This window comes from Lucilia sericata, unplaced genomic scaffold (genome assembly GCF_015586225.1).
Source record: "Lucilia sericata isolate MDLA Ls3-8-SP2 unplaced genomic scaffold, ASM1558622v1 Contig000867F_arrow, whole genome shotgun sequence".
NCBI classification, from domain to species: domain Eukaryota; kingdom Metazoa; phylum Arthropoda; class Insecta; order Diptera; family Calliphoridae; genus Lucilia; species Lucilia sericata.
In genome coordinates, this window is record NW_023994858.1 from 105,055 (window position 1) to 123,413 (window position 18,359).

Below are 18,359 nucleotides of genomic sequence, written 5' to 3' on the forward strand. Positions count from 1 at the left end.
CCAACATCGTCTTCGATACAAAATCTTTTGGGAGCTTCGTGTTACAATTGTTTCACAATATTACTGAGTATTTTGTAGTGTTTTGTATATTTAATCGTTTCATTTGTAGTTAGATGAAATCACAGAAACAAGTGTTGTATAATCAACATTTTGGATTGGAAATACTATAGCAGCATGATCAATTGCAATTAAACGTTGTGTCTATAAAATGGACATAAGGTGTTGGAGAAATTCATTGAGATACTTCGGATGCAAGCAGACTTGTTAATTATTCACAACTTTTGACCATTGAACAAGTATACAAGATTTTGATTTCTAAGAAACGATATTTTCATAACTGAAAAGATAATGATCTCTGTCTGATCTTCTATCATCATAGGATAGCAGAATGTGGTTCGATCTTTAACTGAAAAACGATCTTGCACTAGGAAATTAATATTTCAACAAAAAAAGATCTTTTCTCCACCAAATACCGATCTTTTATCTGAAAATCGATCTTTCCTACAAAATACACATTTAACCAATAAAATCGATCTTTCGATACCTACTCCACCAGATAATCGATCATGCTAGAAAATCGATCATGCATTAAAAATCTATCTTTCACTAAAATGTCGATGTTTCACTAGAAAATCAATTTTGATCGAAAATATCTTCTCCAGAAAATCGATCTATAAACAGACAATCATTCGCTACAAAATCGATCTTACACCAACCAGATCGTTGCCTACGCATATTTGCATGTGATTAGCAGAAAAGCGGCTCATTGGATAGCAGAAGTGGCTTAAATTCAAATTAGCCGGAACCATTGTAAGATAATTCCTCACTTACGCATTGAAGAATCGTCAAGCGTGTAACGATGTTGGCATAGTAATGCGGGTTTTGAAACCTTATTATATTCCGTATTCTACCCATGTTTTTATTGATCTAAGGTTGTCTTACGGACTTCCATTCCTGTTCATGTCTTCTTCAATTCCTTACCATCCAATGTGTTTGATTAATGCGTTCTGTTTACAAAACGTCTCTACTTTGAGAGCTTAGCGGTTAATATAATAGTCCTCCTTTGATTTAGCACTATGTTTTAAGTCCTAAAAAAGTTACGACCAACAGATCTAGAACTTCGGATAATGAGTTAAGAAGTAAATTCTGGCTTCAAGATTTCACAACACACGTTTTCGATATTTCCAAAGACAATTGTAGATCTCAAACAATCCTCAAGACCTATCTATTTCGTCATATCTTCCATCAGTGCGTTTAAGCAATATATACTCTCACAACCGACTTCTGTTTCCAAATAATTCGTATTAGCCGGAACTATTGTAAGGTAATTCCTCACTTTCACATTGAAGTATCGTCTTATGTCTTAAGAGAGAAATGCTCAACAGATCTACAACCTCGAATGACGAGTTTCCGAAGCAAATTTTGACTTCAAAACAGACGTTACCAATATTTTGAAAGACATTTTCTGATATCAAGAAATCCTCTGGATCTATATACCTACTTCTTCAACTCTTTAATCGTTTAATGAATCACAGAACATTTAAGCAATCTATACTCTTAAACTGTTGCCAGTTAATCCTGAAATGTGTCTTTTTCTTCAGATCTTTAATATCTCAAGGTATCAAAACCATCTATTTTATATTAACAACTCGGACATGGGCAAAGAATTGACTATTTATAACTTTTATTTGAGACTTATCAACGATGAATTCGGGAGGGTTTGCTTTTGAAACAGAAGTACGCCTTATACTGAAGTGATTCGAGAGTTTTCTTACTATAAAGTAAGAAGTTATTTTAAAAAGAGGATGTATGTTGTCTCAAAATCGAAAAAATACATCTAGGCCACCTTCAGGCCTGTTGTACAATCCTTCGCCAGTATCTCTGGTGGCATATTCCTTAAAAATAACATCAGCTACCATACAGAAATTCCGATTTCAAAAAATTTAGAAATTGTCTTAGCCTTTAGTAGAGAAGATCTACATCTATAACTTAAGAGTTTCCATTGTAATATCTTTCCATACAACAGCTGTTGATCGCTATAGTGAAGAGTGTTAAATTTTCCTTTAGAGTAGTTAAATCCGATCAGTGAACGGTTCATGTTTGAACTATTTATAAAGGATTAGGTTTAATTTGTTTTATATAAGATGGTTTCCTGTTAGTATAGCAAATTAACCTCCCCAAATAACTTTATACCAAATAAGAGGTGTCATATTCCTTCAGAGACGATCAAGACGACCACAAGCTTCTTTTCTAAAAATTTCTGTGATTCAATCGGAACCTAAACAAACTGCGACCTTATAACAACTAAATTTCAAGACGATCGTATTCTACAAAATTCTATGATCTAATCGTAACCTAAACAAACTGCAACTTTTCTACAACTTAATGTGGTCTGAACCTAAACAAACTGTGACCTTATAACAACTCAATTTCAGACGAGGGATCTTTTTAATTGTAACTGGACTGTTTTTTAAGACATATTAGGTTTGAGGTTTCACCGATATGCATCCTCTTAGTAATGCAAGTTAAACTCTTCAAATAACTTCATACCAAATAGGAGACGTCATATTCCTTCGGAGAAGATAAAGACGACCACAAGCTTCTTTTCAACACATTTCTGTGAGGTAATCGGAACCTTAACAAACTGCGACCTTATAACAACCAAATTTCAGAGACGATTGTATTCCACAAGTTTCTGTGATATAATCGGAACCTAAACACACTGCGACCTTATAACAACCCAATTTCAGAGACGATCAAGAAGATGACAACTTCGTTTTTTACAAATTTCTGTGATCTAATCAGAACCTAAACAAACTGTGACCTTATAACAACCCAATTTCAGTCGAGGGATCTTTTTTAATGGAACTGGCCGGTTTTTTAAGACAGACTAGGTTTGAAGTTTCAAATTTTGAAGCTCAAAATTTAAACACTTTCAACCACTCCAACTTAAAAGTCTAAATTCACTATAATGACTAACATTTAGAAGTAACACTCATTCATTTAAGCACTAAATTGTGTGTGTGTGTGTGTTTACATAATGTTCTTGTTCACGATTTTGTTTTAATTTATTTTCGTTTTTTTTTTTTTTTAATTTCTTCAGTTCCTGTTTTAGTATGTCTTGTCGGCGCAATTGTTGAATGTGCATTTCGTGTTTAGATTTCTTAACACTTATTCCTCATTAAATGTTTAATTTAACATGCTGAGCATTAATGTCTCTGTCCAAACTAACATTAATGTTAAAATTTATTAAGAATCATACCAAAACAGACGACTTACAATAAAAACCAAGAAGAAGATTTACTATCATGAAAAAAAAATTGCAAAAAAAAAAGTATGATTAAGTTAAAAGAAGGTTAAAAGCTTACAACATGTTTAAACAGTTTACAATTGTCTAAATTTAGTAATACCAACTTGAACTTATGCGTCTGTGACACATCATTATGATCTTCGTTGATTGACGGGGTGTTGTAAAGAGTATAATAAAAGCAGAAACAAGGAAAAATCCCGCGCCTATAATTCTTTATAAACCATAAAAGTTTTTACAAAAGTCAACAGTGATGGCAAAAAGAAGAAAACAACAACAGTTTCGTCTATTGACAGCTGCTTAAATGTCAACAAACAATGTTGAGAAGTGCAATTGCATGCAAACAGTTGTTTTTTTTTTTAATTTTTGCAACAGCAACAACAATAATAACCAGAAAACAATATATTGCAACGACAGGCAGCCAGGCAACACTGTCGTGTAACACGGGTAAATAAGTAGTCAGCGAGAGAGCTTAGTGTAGTGGCACTATTGCCAATATTATTAATCGTAAAAAAGCTAAACAACAAATGCAAACAACAACTACTGCTACAACAAAAGCTATATTTACAATAATAACAACAACAACAAACTCATTCAAGTCATACTTTATGTCTAGACATGAAATAACAGTAGTGCATACAACAATAACAAAGACATAAACATATGAACACTAGCATACAGGAGGGGGCCAAAGTTGTGGAAACGTTGTAGTTATAAGATCATTTAACAAAAGGTTCACTAAATTTTGAATAAAATTTTTAAATAACATCTCAAGTATGAAGCTTCAGGCAATTAGAGAGCTTTAGTAATGCGATAACTCGAATCTTGCAACTGAGAAAGAAGTCTTCTAAGCAAGAAACACGACCAAATAATTAATCACATTTCGAGAGCTACAGATTCATCGGTACTATTCTTAAGACTGTGGTTAGAATTATATAATCGATCGGCGGGTTTGATATTTGATAACTCGAAACTTCATTCAATAATGTCACAACTCGACTCTTGCAACTAAGAAGTCTTAAAAGCGGGTAGTACAATAACATTTCGAGGGCTGCAGATCTATCTGAACGTTCTTAAAGAAGATTTTTAGAACTAAATGACAGTTCAGGGAGTTCCATACCTGTATACACAGTTTCGGAAGCTTATATGCTTCTGTATTCTAGAACCATTAGGACAGAAAATCTTTGCCGTTGCGTTCCTTAACCCAAAGAACCTGATACTTTACTCGGTAATGTCGTATCTTACAACTGAAAGGTTCTGCAGATTCATCTAAACGACTTTAAATACGATTGTTGGAATTAGTTGATGGTTTGGGGAGTCTGAACTGTAGGCAAAGTTTCGGTAGCTCCAACATTATCCGCTTTTCGGATTTCAGAACCTGTGTGATATAAAAGATTCGCCGTTAAGTCTTTTTAAACCAAATTTCCCGAAACTTCATAAAGAGATGCTTGATGTCTTGTTTATTTGGGAAGATCGATAAATAATCTTTGTGAATGGCATCGGAATTTCTTCAGATAGTTCAGTTAAGGACTTAAACATACTCATGAACCCTGATCTTAGCAAAGCATTCTTCAACTTGCATTTAATATTGACGGGAGGCATTGACTTCTTTTATATGTAAATTTTTGGATTTCGGAGCTTCAAACACCAATCAACCAATTTTGATAAGATGGAAATTTCCTCGTCTTGCTCCAATTTAAGGTCTAAACCGATCGATGGGCCGATAATCTTAGTACAGCCACATTTTATATTAGTTTTCAAGTTCATAGAGCTTTAAGCTCACATGGAGAGTATTGGCAGCTTACATTTCCATGACTCCAAAGATTTGATCAACCAGTAGACCTGATGTATCTTTCCGAAATCAGCTTTACGTCATTTGCCTTAAAGATCAACCGAATTTCTAATTTCTCAATCTCGATTTAAACATATTCAATGACTGTCGCGTTTTTCATTTATGGAATATCTTCTAATTCCTGGGAGCCAAATTCTTGCGAGTGCTCTCATTAGCATTTCCTCAGCAGAATTTCATTTAAGTCATCAGATGATCGATAATCATCCATGGAGCCTTGGTGTTTTAAAATTGTAAAAGCTTCATTAACTTGATGGTGATCTCATTGAAATATTTACATTAAGGCGTTAATCATCACCGATCTTAGCGATTGTTTTGCAAAGAAAATCCTTTAAGAACCTCGATATATTCTACCGAAATCGAATCCTAATCTAAAGGAGTAATTTAACCTTTTTTTGTCAGTTCCCATTATAAGCTTATTCTTCATTAACTCAATAAAGAATTGTCTGACGAAGTTGCCTCTATAACGGCAAACTCTCCCTTTTTGAGGGCTTAAACTAATTCTCAACGACATCGGATATGTTCGAACCTCGCTGCTTGATACGAAATCCCCAGCTTAATAAATTTGTCTGATTAAATTAATGAGAACAATATTATGAACATGGAAATCTTGTCTAGAACAAATAACATCTTAGCACATTGAATAGCTAAAAATATCCGGATACGTATCCTGATGAATGGAGGCCAGGTTCTTCGGATAAGAAACTTGTAGCATAAAGAGTAGTCATTAAGGTGAATGGACTACGTATATAAACAGGACTAAATCGTAATGAATTTTGAACCATTATACCTTCTAGGAAGGAAATCCCATATAGGTTACAATTACGTTATAAGTAAATGTAAAGATAAACATTTAACATTCTATCAACCTCCCAAATTTGACCACCACCTGTTACCATCTTATTTATAGTGTTTATTATTAAAGCGTGTGAAAATGCTGGTAGTCATCGTGTGCAATGTTTAAACTAGTGTGGACTTTTTCTCTCCAGACAATTTTTTTTTACTGGTGTGTTTTCACAAAAGTTCAATTCCATAATAGTAGTCACTCAATTGGTTATTACAAAACCGGACATACTAAACTACACCATACACTCTTAATAAAAACATGCAATTGCAAACACACACACACTTGCAATACAAATACTTTTGAGCTGAAGTGCAAGTGTAAATGACAGTATTCTTTGTATTCTACCAGCACCTAGTGGTCATTGACGAACAACAGCTGCGAAGAGCAGCAGTAAATGTAATATATAATATTTGTATCCTTTACGTCTGCGACACACACACACATACACACATATTTTAGCCATAAAGAGTTTTTTCTTATGATGTCAGTCATTCAGTCAGTCTACATCTACATGTCACTGTCAAACTGGACACTTTTTTGCAACATGTTCAACATTGCATGTCAACAATTGCACACTTAAAAGTCAATTTTTTAAACACTCTCCCCCAAAAGAGAAAAACGTGTCGTCGTACACTACCTTCACCATTACTGCTCGGCACACCATAGTCTATTTTTCCTTTTTGGTCTTCTTTGTATTCACAATTTCACTTGGACAAATATAACCAAATGCTTACGTTGCGTGGCTTAAAATTCAATGACCATTACTTGAAAGATATGTATATAAATGTAATGTTAAATGATGGAACAGTGTGGAAATAAAGACAAAGCTTAGTGGATTATAAAGGGATTTATGTAGCACATTGTAGAGGAATGCTTATTTTATTTACAACTTTTTAACTAGAAGATTTTAAAATAAGCTAGATACTACAAATTTTAACTTTAAAGGATATTTAGCTGAGAAAACTAAAAAACTGCTTCTGGTGTTGGAAATAAATTCTTTTATACTCAACCTCATCAAAAAATGTCAATCAAAATCAATCTAAATTGGAAGTTGTCTTACAAATAGGTTTGTACGAATTGTTGAAGATCGATGAAATCTCCTTCATCAACTATATGTTGCGATTTTCCAACTTATCTTCCATATCAAACACCCAGATCAATATGTTCTTTTGGAAATAGTAGCAAAATGACCCATTGTAAATCGCTCAGTTATAGTTCAAGACTGCCAGCGCAATGAGACAAAACGTGAACGATTTCTGAATGGGGTCTATTTTCAGCGATGTTGCAATACGAGTTATCGATCTTTGACAATCAAACTGATGTGTTTAACACGTGTAGGAAATCATTTTCTCCATCTGATCTTTCTAATCCTCGACATACCATAATCTACCAGTAGCTCCAGTCTACAGGGAATATTTAATTCCTTGACCATTCCTTGGAATCATTAGAGGCGCGGCTGAACGGCAAAACTGTCGTAATTGGTACCACAGTGAACTGCAGAGCAGTGTTTGGGAATTTGGTTTGTGTCAGTTATTGGAGAGGTCGGATTCACGTAACGGCAACAGTACCGAACCTATCCCGAATTATTGACTTTAAGATGCATCAGTCTTTTAACAAAAAATTATCTTTCCGCAATTTGGGTACAACCACCATCGTCACGTTCACCCTGAAGTGACCTATCCAATAACCGGCATAAGACAAAGTCCGAAACACTGCGGTCTACTGAGGTAGCAGCAGGCCATCAAAAGATTCTAAGCAATGGCCTAGGACAGACTAGAACTACTGGTAGTACCTCTTTTACCCACAGATTGCAATAACACCAAGATGGGGAAAGATTCATCAAGATAACTCTTGATGATGATCTTGGGATAATTCTTAAAAATATTGAGAATTTTCTCAATGAATCTTTTCGCTTTAAGTTTATATTCCTTAAAGCCCTTGAGAATCATAGTGGTAATAGATTCACAATGTATTCCATTGAAACTAACAAGAAGGATATTTACAAATCTCAGCATGAATTCGAGAGATCTGATTTCCAAAGAAAGTTGAGGAAGTTAACCTGAAAAAGTCACACTTGACCTCATGAATAGTGGAACGAAAGGAAAACAAGAAGTTCCCTTAGTGGAAACAAGTCCGAGATTAATTTTATTAATTTTTTATATCCATACTGGAAACACAGAACTGCGGGCACATTTGAGCGAGCAGAAACTAATACTTTCGCTACCATTACCAAGCTTTTGTCGAAATTAGATTTAAACACATTGGGAACGGTGTTGTACCGGATGTAATATTCCTTGGAAGTATTGATTGGAAAAATTAAATATTTTTCTTCGACCAGCAGTCTGGGGATCACAACTACTTATGCGAAGCAGGGAATACTTCTGCAGGGATACTTCGAAGCTCCGGCTTATAGATAAGGGTTGTATTCCATTTCCGGTCGGATATACATTATGTAAATAGTAAGGAGCTCAGATGGAGTGAAGTCGTACATCGTCTGAAAAAGCCGAGAGACTTAATTGCTTCTTTCGACACTTGTTGTCAAGACGAAATTGAGCTACGCCTCATTGCCTCAAATGCAATCAGTTTTGAAACACAGAACTGCGGGCATATTTGAGCGAGCGGAAACTAACACTAACACTACCATGACCAAGCTTTTGTCGCAATTAGATTCAAACACATTGGGAACGATGTTGTACCGGATGTAATATTCCTTGAAAGTATTGATTGGAAAAATTAAATATTTTTCTTCGACCAGCAGTCTAGGGTTCACAACTACTTATGCGAAGCAGGGAATACTTCCGTAGGGATACTTCGAAGCTCCGGCTTATAGATAAGGGTTGTATTCCATTTCCGGTCGGATATACGTTATGTAAATAGTAAGGAGCTCAGATGGAGTGAAGTCGTACATCGTCTGAAAAAGCCGAGAGACTTAATTGCTTCTTTCGACACTTGTTGTCAAGACGAAATTGAGCTACGCTTCATTGCCTCAAATGCAATCAGTTTTGAAACACAGAACTGCGGGCATATTTGAGCGAGCGGAAACTAACACTAACTCTACCATGACCAAGCTTTTGTCGCAATTAGATTCAAACACATTGGGAACGATGTTGTACCGGATGTAATATTCCTTGAAAGTATTGATTGGAAAAATTAAATATTTTTCTTCGACCAGCAGTCTAGGGTTCACAACTACTTATGCGAAGCAGGGAATACTTCCGTAGGGATACTTCGAAGCTCCGGCTTATAGATAAGGGTTGTATTCCATTTTCGTTCGGATATATACGAGGTAAATTGTAAGGAGGTCCGATGGAGTGAAGTCGTGCATCGTCTGAAAAAGCTGAGACACTTGAATGCTTCTTCCGATACTTGAAAAATTTTTACCCTCTCAGAACATCAAGAGTTTCTGATTCCTTAATATTTAATCAGACATGAATTTAGATGAAACAACATTATCTGCCATGCGTTTATGTGTTATGTGCGTTTATGTGAGTCTTGCAGGCGTTAAAAACGACTCCATTTACGCGACCCCATTCAGAGATGTTATCAAGTCGAAATTGAGCTACGCCTCATTACCTCAAATGCAATCAGTTTTGATACAAGTGCACAATGTCACAATGTTACTTTATCAAATACCTTGAAAATATCTGGAGCCAACACTTTACATTCGCAGAAATGGTGAATGGAAAAACATTATTTATCCGAAATGAAAGCTAGTAGGTCTTTCATAGAGTGACCTCTACGAAAGCCATACTGACGGTCGTTGGTCTTTGAATACTTGACAAGAAAGTGCTGAACAAATTGCTACTAGGCGATAATTTCCAGCTTATTAGTACCTCCCTTTTTAGGAATTTTCGTAACATTAGCAATCTTCGAGTATACAGGTAATTTGCCGGACTAATGTCGGAGAGACCGCTGCAGGTATACTATTTCGTCCAGGAGACTCGAAAGAATATATTTGTCAAACTAATATCCTTTCAATATTGGACAGTGGTTGAAAATTACCTTCAAAATAACTCAGTTAAAACCTAGCCCCTAGGAAGAGCTAGAACCTTAGTGCAAAGACACTGCTCACATAGACCTTTCTCGACACCTAAAGACCACGCTTTTTAAGTTTGGACGCTTTTGTTATTACGCCAAATTCTGAAAGTTTCCCCTCTAGATCTGACTAAAGATGACTTTAAAGATGATTCACTCACAAAAAATGTTCATGTAAAGATTGTAAAGTTTTATCATTTGGATGTACAGCATAATCTGATGTTTCTTACTTTATAAATAATTTAAAAAATATATACGAGCCCTTCCTTACAACAAGATATAAATATTCTCTAAAGATTAAAGAAATCTCAGCAAATATTTATCGTAATCTAAAAAAATATTCTAATGAGATAAATATGAAAAGTATGTACACGAAATTGTTGTAAGACAAATACTAATAAAAAAGACCTTTTTATACTTAAAAATTTAAGCACTCGGAAATGTTAGTTGAATATCTGCAATAATGGAACTGGGATTCCAAAAAAAAAACCTATTTTCGACTGGTCACACAGAAAGCTAAAGAAAGATAAGTTTAACCCTTTACTCCTGAAGATCTTTTTCATAAATTTTATATGATCATTTGAAACAGACTGAATTGACAATCTATGTCCGAATTTAACTCGTACCGAGAGATTTAAAACCAATCGGAACCTCGATAAATCGGTCCTAAAATTAGTTTCAGGTCTAATTTCATCTAACTAATATTAAAGGTTTTATCATTAAGTAATCTTTTCTTCGTGTACACACTTTAGTATCTTAATGATGTATTTTTAAGACAAACATGAATCAATCTTCTCGACTATATATTTATTTTAATAAATTAAACCCCGAGCAGTATTTTACTCAAAAGATAAACAAAGATCTCAGTCACTTTTAAGAATTTTCGAAGTAAACGTTTACAGTTTTTAAGAATTATTTTAAAATTAAAAGAAATGTATTTAAGAAAGAAAGTCCAAAATAAATATGTGGTTAAATAATTTAAACGAACTGTGTATTTATAGAAGTCGTTATGTAAATATCTTAACACGTAATACCACCGAGAATTTAAGCGAATTGTACGAAGTTAATGAAACAAAATTTGCATTAAATCACACAGATTGTCAAATATTTTTAAAGAAGAAATCTCACGATATAGAAGTGCTAAAGGTGCAGGGTGATATGAAAGATGACAACTTGCAGGCGGAGTATTTTAAGTTTAAAGTGAAACCTTTTAGAAATTTAAGTAAATTAATCTTCTATCAAATGGTGGTGACAAATGAAAATCTGCTGGTGTTAAGCAAAAATTGTTTGCAATTGAACAGTTTACATTTGTTGAAATGTTTCTGTGAACATTTTGAAACTCTGGCGCCGGGTATTAATATAAATATCGACAGTATTTGTAAAATAAAACAATTGCAGGAATTAAAATTTGAGCCCGAGACAAAGCCGGGTACCATAAAGCCACTGAAAGTGCAACATGTGAAATATCTTTTAAATAATGTTGTGAATTTGACCAGTTTAAGTTTTAAAAATTTCACCATAGTTTGTGAGGAGGAGGATAAAACCACCAGGACCTATATACCCGATATTGTTTGGCAGTTACAGGTTTTAAATATTGGCATTTTAAACTATGATTTTTGGTGCACTTTTACCGGTTATCTGAAATGCTGCCCGCAATTGCGCAAACTCATCATACACGTCAATGATAGTAATTTGTTGTTAAATGTCAAACTAATCGATATTTTGAGCAGATGTTGTAGATATTTAGAAACTTTATGTTTGGAAGGTTGTCAACTAGATATCAAGGATTTCTTGCCTTTACAGGGTTTACAAGAAATATCGCTGATTTCTTGTAGTGGCTTGACCTTTGAAAATTTACAACAATTTTTGGGTGGCCTCAAGCTAAAAAAGTTTAAATTGATCAATTCGCCTGTCAACAAAACTTACAATTATATTTATATAGCACCCTCTTTGGAATCGATAACCATAGATACCCCACAGTTTACAGCAATATCTGAAATATTTCAAAATTCTCTAAACCACTTTAACGCACTACACACCCTGAACTGGCTTAATGGTGATATAACTCATAATTGGATACGTGATAAATGTCCTCAATTAAAACAGTTACAACTAACAAATCCCTATATTTTACCACGTATTGTCTTATCTATGGCTAACCTAAAAGAATTAACATTTACTACTGGTCATGGTCTGAACTGGACTCTTTTGAAAATGCTTATTCGTGATATGTCTTTGAAACGTTTAAATATTGCTGTTAATGATGTATTGATCGATAATAATAGAATTTCCCAAAAATGTTTTAGAGTTGCGACGACTTTGGAGTTTATAAAGTTGCCCTTTGGAATATTTGTAATGGGTTTAACACATTGGTTAGATGTATTAGATGTTAATGAGCAATTGGGTTTTCTTGTTTATGGCACCGCTGGAGATATATTAAATTTTAGACTACTATGTATATTGCTGTCAGCGGATTGTTTGCGTAACCGGTCAAATCGTATAAAAATTTGCGGTTTTAAAATGGGTAAGAAATCAAAGATTGTTTATTTCAAAAATGTTTATTTTAGTTAGGTTACAATCAGATCTGGGCCCAAATTATGGCATACGATATCGATCGAAATCTCCATTTAGATTCTATTGAGATTTCGATCGATATAGTATGCCGTAATTTGGGCCATGGATTGAGATAATCCTAAAGCATAAAGCTATTTTCTGAGTTAAAAATTTGTTGGCGTGTTATGATTATTAACTAATATATCGCTAATGTCCTCTATTGCTTTCATATTTACATTCGTAAGCTAACACGAAATATTTTCTCATGTCTCAGTTTAGAAAACACTTAGTCGAATTGATATGGTTTCCAGGAAACTCAGGTCTGACCCTGTCTTTCACCGATAAAAATCTATTATCATATAATACTATGAAAAGGTCTTCTTATTGGTGCTATGTACCGAATTATTCAGAAATTAAAAAGAGTCAAAAATTACTTACTCTTTTGACCCAATCAGTCCACTTTTTCACCTAGCCCCCATATAACCGAACCACAATTTACTCACAAACAAACACAATCTGAAAGTTGTTGTTGTTTTCATGCATCTGCATGCAAAAAATACAAATTTTTTGACGAAATTTTCAAAGGTTGTCTGGGATTTTTGCTCATATCTCCGTTATTTATGATCCGATTTTGCTGATTTTAATAAGGAAATTTTTCGAAAGCATGTTAGATAGAACATTGAAGATTTAGATCCCAAAGATATCTAGCGTCTTCAGAAAACTGATTTCAAGAAACATACAGACGGACATGGCTATAAGGATCCTAATATATATATATATATATATACTTTATAGGGTCGGAAAATTATATTGTAGAAATTACAAACGGAATGACAAACTTATATATACCCTTTTCACACCCCCACGGGGCATGTTTCCTTGATAGAAGACCCTCATCTTGGTGTTTTGCAATCTCGGGGTAATGAAGTGCTACCAATACTTCTAGTCTGCCGGAACTATAAACTGGTGATGTCACTTCACAGTCCGGCTAGACCCGCAGGACAGTGTCCTGGCTGGTCACTTGGCTGAGATTCCTTCGGGATACACCTTAAAGTATAATTCTCTGGATAAGTTTCTGTTACAAACCACAGAGCATGACTGTGGATTAATAAAATGTTGGATTTGAACTGATAATGCAAAGATTGGGTATACGTCGGTGTTCGATGTACCACCATTCAGATACTTGTATCTGATGGATTAGAGGTATTCTGAGTTGTATCCGAGGTTAGTCGGATGGAGTGATGGTTGGAGTGACGGAAAAGATGTGCTGAACTAAGGTTTGGCAAAACGGAGTGAGATGGTGCATGGTCGTTAATACAATAATCATTAATTTATCAGAGATTTTCATTCATGGTTGAGTGTGTTGGAGTTTACTCTAAAACATGCTCAACTTATTACAGTGGTTCTTTGTGGCCACTGAAATAAGTCTTGTTAATTAAAATAATCCGTGTTACGGACTACCAATTACGTCCCCTAGAATCAACAGAGCCATCTCAATAGTGTGGTTGGGCGACATATAAGGTCTAGGAATGCACTGAGGTGAGTCTTAGATGATGACGAATCTCTAGGGGTATGAGTATTAGTTGATGCGTCACAACATCAAAAAGCGTTTGATGTTGTGTTGTCTATTGACTCTAAACCAGTGATTGCCTTTTCCTTGTGTGGGTTAGATTGAGCTTGCTCATGACACCTGTCCTTCCCCAACAGAAAAATTAGAACGCTCGAGCAAAGTGGACGTATACTAGACCGGAAATTCCATATATGTAAATTGCCACCAACGTGTAAAAGCTTACCCAGTGGTTGAAAAAGACCAGCGTGAAATAAAGCCTTCAAGGCAGGTGTTAACGTAAAGGACTTCGACATTCATACCCTTTTCACGAACGTGAAGGGTACACAAATATTCCCCCATAATCAGTTGAAAACTGAGGAACTTTTAAGAGTTATATTCTTAGAGGGGTTATGGAGTTGGGTTCAATTATGAACCGATCATCATGAAAATTTGATAGAGATTTTGATTCTTTCAAAACTTTTTCATGTCGTATTTATGCAACATTTTGCAGATCACTATTTTGAGGGGATCCAGAGTCCTTACTAAATCGTTCTAAATTTCAAGGTGTTATGAGTCCTTACTTTAATAAGAGTTATAAAAAAGTACCAAACTGAAGTCTGCAATCTTTCTTAATATATATTTTTGCCGAAATAACGAGAAATTGAACCCCATTAATATAAACTTTTTTCCGATGTTTTGCTTAAGGTCTCAATTTCTTAATAATAATGTCATATATTTAGATTTTATTATTAAAATTCTAATAAAAATTTATGAAATGTTTAATCATTAATTCCCTCTTTTTCTTTCTTTTCAGAACTTAAAGACTTTGAACAAAAAACAATTTTTAGGGAAATTGTTCGATTGCATATCAATACCAATCATTATAGAACCAGGAAAATGCCGTTTACTTTGGAATTCTAAATATATATTACTTTGGTGAAATAAATAAAGAATTAATAAAAGTTCTAATATATTTCCTAGATTTGTTTTACTTTCAAAATAAGCATTTGTATGTGACAAAAATTATTTAAAAATTTATGATTTATATTTAATTTTATCTACAACAAAAAAGTTCTTGACATTATCTCGTGATTGGAATTATTGAAAAAATACTACACATATCGCAAAAAATAAAAACATGTCCAAAAACCCACTTGTTTTAAAAATCATAAATAAAATTGTAAATTTTTTTCGAAAATTTGCATACAACAATTATTAACTATGAACTGTATAGAAAAAATTGGATAGTAGTAGACGAAATGGAAAGGGTGCTACAAAGGTTGATGATAGGAAAATTCAAGGTCTGCATTTTTAAAAACGAACTGATACAAATTGAAACTCTAATGTATACTTCCCTACTCCCAAATTATAAATATGGAATCAATTGCTTACTTTATACATTACCAATAGCCAATAAAATAAGTAGTTTTATTATAAATCAGACAAAAATTATAGATGCGAACGTATCACCAATCTTTTGTCAAACAAACTCTAGGGAATATTGTAGAATTTTTGATGACCAACAATTTTAAATTTTTTTTAAAATTAACTTTCATAAAATGATGACAAACATACCCTTAACTCTAAAGTATCACTCTTTTCCGAAATCTATGGTAGGGGATAAAAAGCGTGTAAACAGTAATACAAAAATATAAATAAATAATAAATTCTATATAGAGAAGCCACGCGAACTTTTATTATTTTTAAAGTCAATAGCAGAGACTACATGGTTCAACAAATCTAAACCGAAATGAACAACAACAACAATAAAAAAGTAGGATGTATGCAAATGATTGCAACTACTGCTTTTAATCTCAATGTGTGGTGGTGTATCAGGGTTAAAATACGTGAGTACCCCGACATAAACACTGTACATTATCCGTTACATATATGAATTTGAGAGCATGACGACGACGACGACGACGACGACGACGACGACTACTTGTAGATTAGAAGTCTGTTTGGCTGCCATGGCTGGTGGCTAGATGAATTGTATAGTCTGAACGTATGTTCAATAGTAGGTTAGACTTGCATTATAAAAAAAAGAAATACAAAACTTTGTATTAATACCCTAGCAAGGTTTTGAAAGTATATTTGGTTAAAGATCGGGTTTGATAAGATTTTCATAATTCTGAATAAAATTTCCGTATGCATTTTAGAAAAACTTATCAGATTTATAACAGATATATTTAAACGTTGTAGGGAACATTTTCCTTAAAAAATGTCCTTTTCAAACTATAAGATTTTTTTTATTTCAAATAGTTGAGTTGCTACTAGATTCGTTATAACTGGACTAATATTTTATGCATAAATTGCATGTATTACTTAAGAGAACTTTTACTGTAAAACAGTACATTCTATTCTAAAGTTAATCAATGCACTATGGAACGAAAGACAACATTCGGGGGTTTTTTGTGTAAAACATTTGGTTCCGGCTATATCTCGGCAATTTGTTTATAGACTCCATTTATTTTTTGCTCATACTCTTTAATGTTTTCCTTACAATTTCGTAGGCCTCCTGAGAATGGTCTTACATCTAATAAGTTTGATTAGATCTATTAATGACATATATTTAGGACAGTTCAGATCATGAAAGATACTTATTCTAAGAATCTTGTGGAGATATACAGTCGCATAAAAGGTATTACTCTTTTCCATCAAAAGGTTTTACTTTTTTATATTGACCACCGATTTGAAAAGGTTCTAATCGAACAAAACGAGTGGTAATGGTTAACCAACTTTTGAGATTTACTTCATAATCATGTTCGATGTCTCAACCACTATACGTTAACTATTCATGTTTTAGTTTTTATCTAGAGTTCATAATGAGCCATCAGCCTTTTTTGTCGTCACATTGAAGCCACGATCTGGGAAACATTAACATTTTCCGCGCTTTGGTCCACCTGTTAAATGCCTCCTACATTAATTTCATTGAACCTTCATTACTGGGATCCAATGAAGCTACTACCCGGGATATGTTAATATTATTCCGCGTTGCAGTTTGCTCCTTGCATGACCTGTTAATTTAATTTTCAACTGACTGGAGACTAGAGACAATAAGTGTGTACAATCCAATTTTCTTGGATTTTTCTCAAGATCTCATAATGAGTCTTTATTTGTCGTCACATCGAAGCCACGACCCGAGAAATATTAACATCATTCCGCGCTACAATTTGGTCGAATGCGTACTCATCGGCAGTATAATTTCTTTGACCTGAAACCCTCATTACTGGGAACTCATAACAATTCTACAAGGTTTTAAACTGATCAATGATCGACGCCTGGAAGTGTATGCTGAGATCGAGTCTCGCCGTTATAAATCGATGGTTTTAACGTGTGATCAGGTTGCTGATAATGAACGACAGCAATCACTATAGCGGCATGATGTTTAAGTAATTTTGGGAGAAGCTTGACATTATAAAATGGGGCAATATGTGGTTCCAGCTGGACAGCACAAAGTGCAAATCGAATTATTGAAGAACAAGTTCGACGAGCGAGTTCTCATGGAAGGGAGCTCGCGAATAAACGCAACGTTTAGACGATTTAATCCGTATACAATTTGTTCTTTTCTTTTCTTTTTCTTCAAATCGGTGGTCTTTACCAACAAAGATTGATCAAAATCGAATAAGCAATTCCTGGAATTTTGGCTTGATTTGTATGTGGAAAATTCCAACGAATTCACTAGTTGAACAATTAATAATGACAATGATTTTACTTTAATTTTAAGAGAAGAGAGGACTGTTGGAAATCGGAAATCTCAGAAGAACTAGATAAAATGCTAAACCTGTCACCGGACGAAGATCAGGTTGCCAAGATGTGATTCGAACAGAATTAGATGATTAATTGTTACGATTCTGAACAATAAAAATTTAGTATCTATGATAAACCAAATCATCCCGGAAATAATGCACAAAAATCATAAGATTCTAAAATCTTATTCTACTTCCTATAAAGAATGCTCCGCTTTTCAATAAATGATTTTATGCGATAAAGGAAGAGAGGTTAAGGGGAACTGGTGAGGATAGAATTTGGATAACCGAACAGTAGTTGTAACTTCTTTAAAGGTTGGTTTTGTATTTGAAAATCGGATATATGTTCGTGTCCGGGGAACTATTTAGATTTCGTTAACTTAAAGTGGGAGAATATATAAGATAAACTTATCAAGGTATCAAAGGTCCGTACTTTAGATTAGAGTTCACTACAAGCATCATAAGGAACT

The 18,359-nt window shown here is 34.1% G+C and overlaps 1 protein-coding gene across 1 annotated transcript; it reads left to right on the top strand.

Annotated features, from left to right (window-relative positions):
- The first annotated feature begins 10,903 nt into the window (after positions 1 to 10,903).
- On the top strand, positions 10,904 to 15,117 carry LOC119608667. Its single transcript, XM_037963172.1, has 2 exons — positions 10,904 to 12,562; positions 14,955 to 15,117. The coding sequence occupies exons 1-2, from the start codon at positions 11,002 to 11,004 to the stop codon at positions 15,059 to 15,061; spliced, it is 1,668 nt and encodes a 555-aa protein (XP_037819100.1). The 5' UTR covers positions 10,904 to 11,001; the 3' UTR covers positions 15,062 to 15,117.
- Positions 15,118 to 18,359: the final 3,242 nt, after the last annotated feature.

Excerpts from the sequence above, each read along its gene's own strand:
- LOC119608667 (XM_037963172.1), top strand. The coding sequence starts at position 11,002 with ATGTGGTTAAATAATTTAAACGAACTGTGTATTTATAGAAGTCGTTAT. Across the intron at positions 12,563-14,954 it reads AATTTGCGGTTTTAAAATGG|AACTTAAAGACTTTGAACAA; the intron begins GTAAGAAATCAA and ends CTTTCTTTTCAG.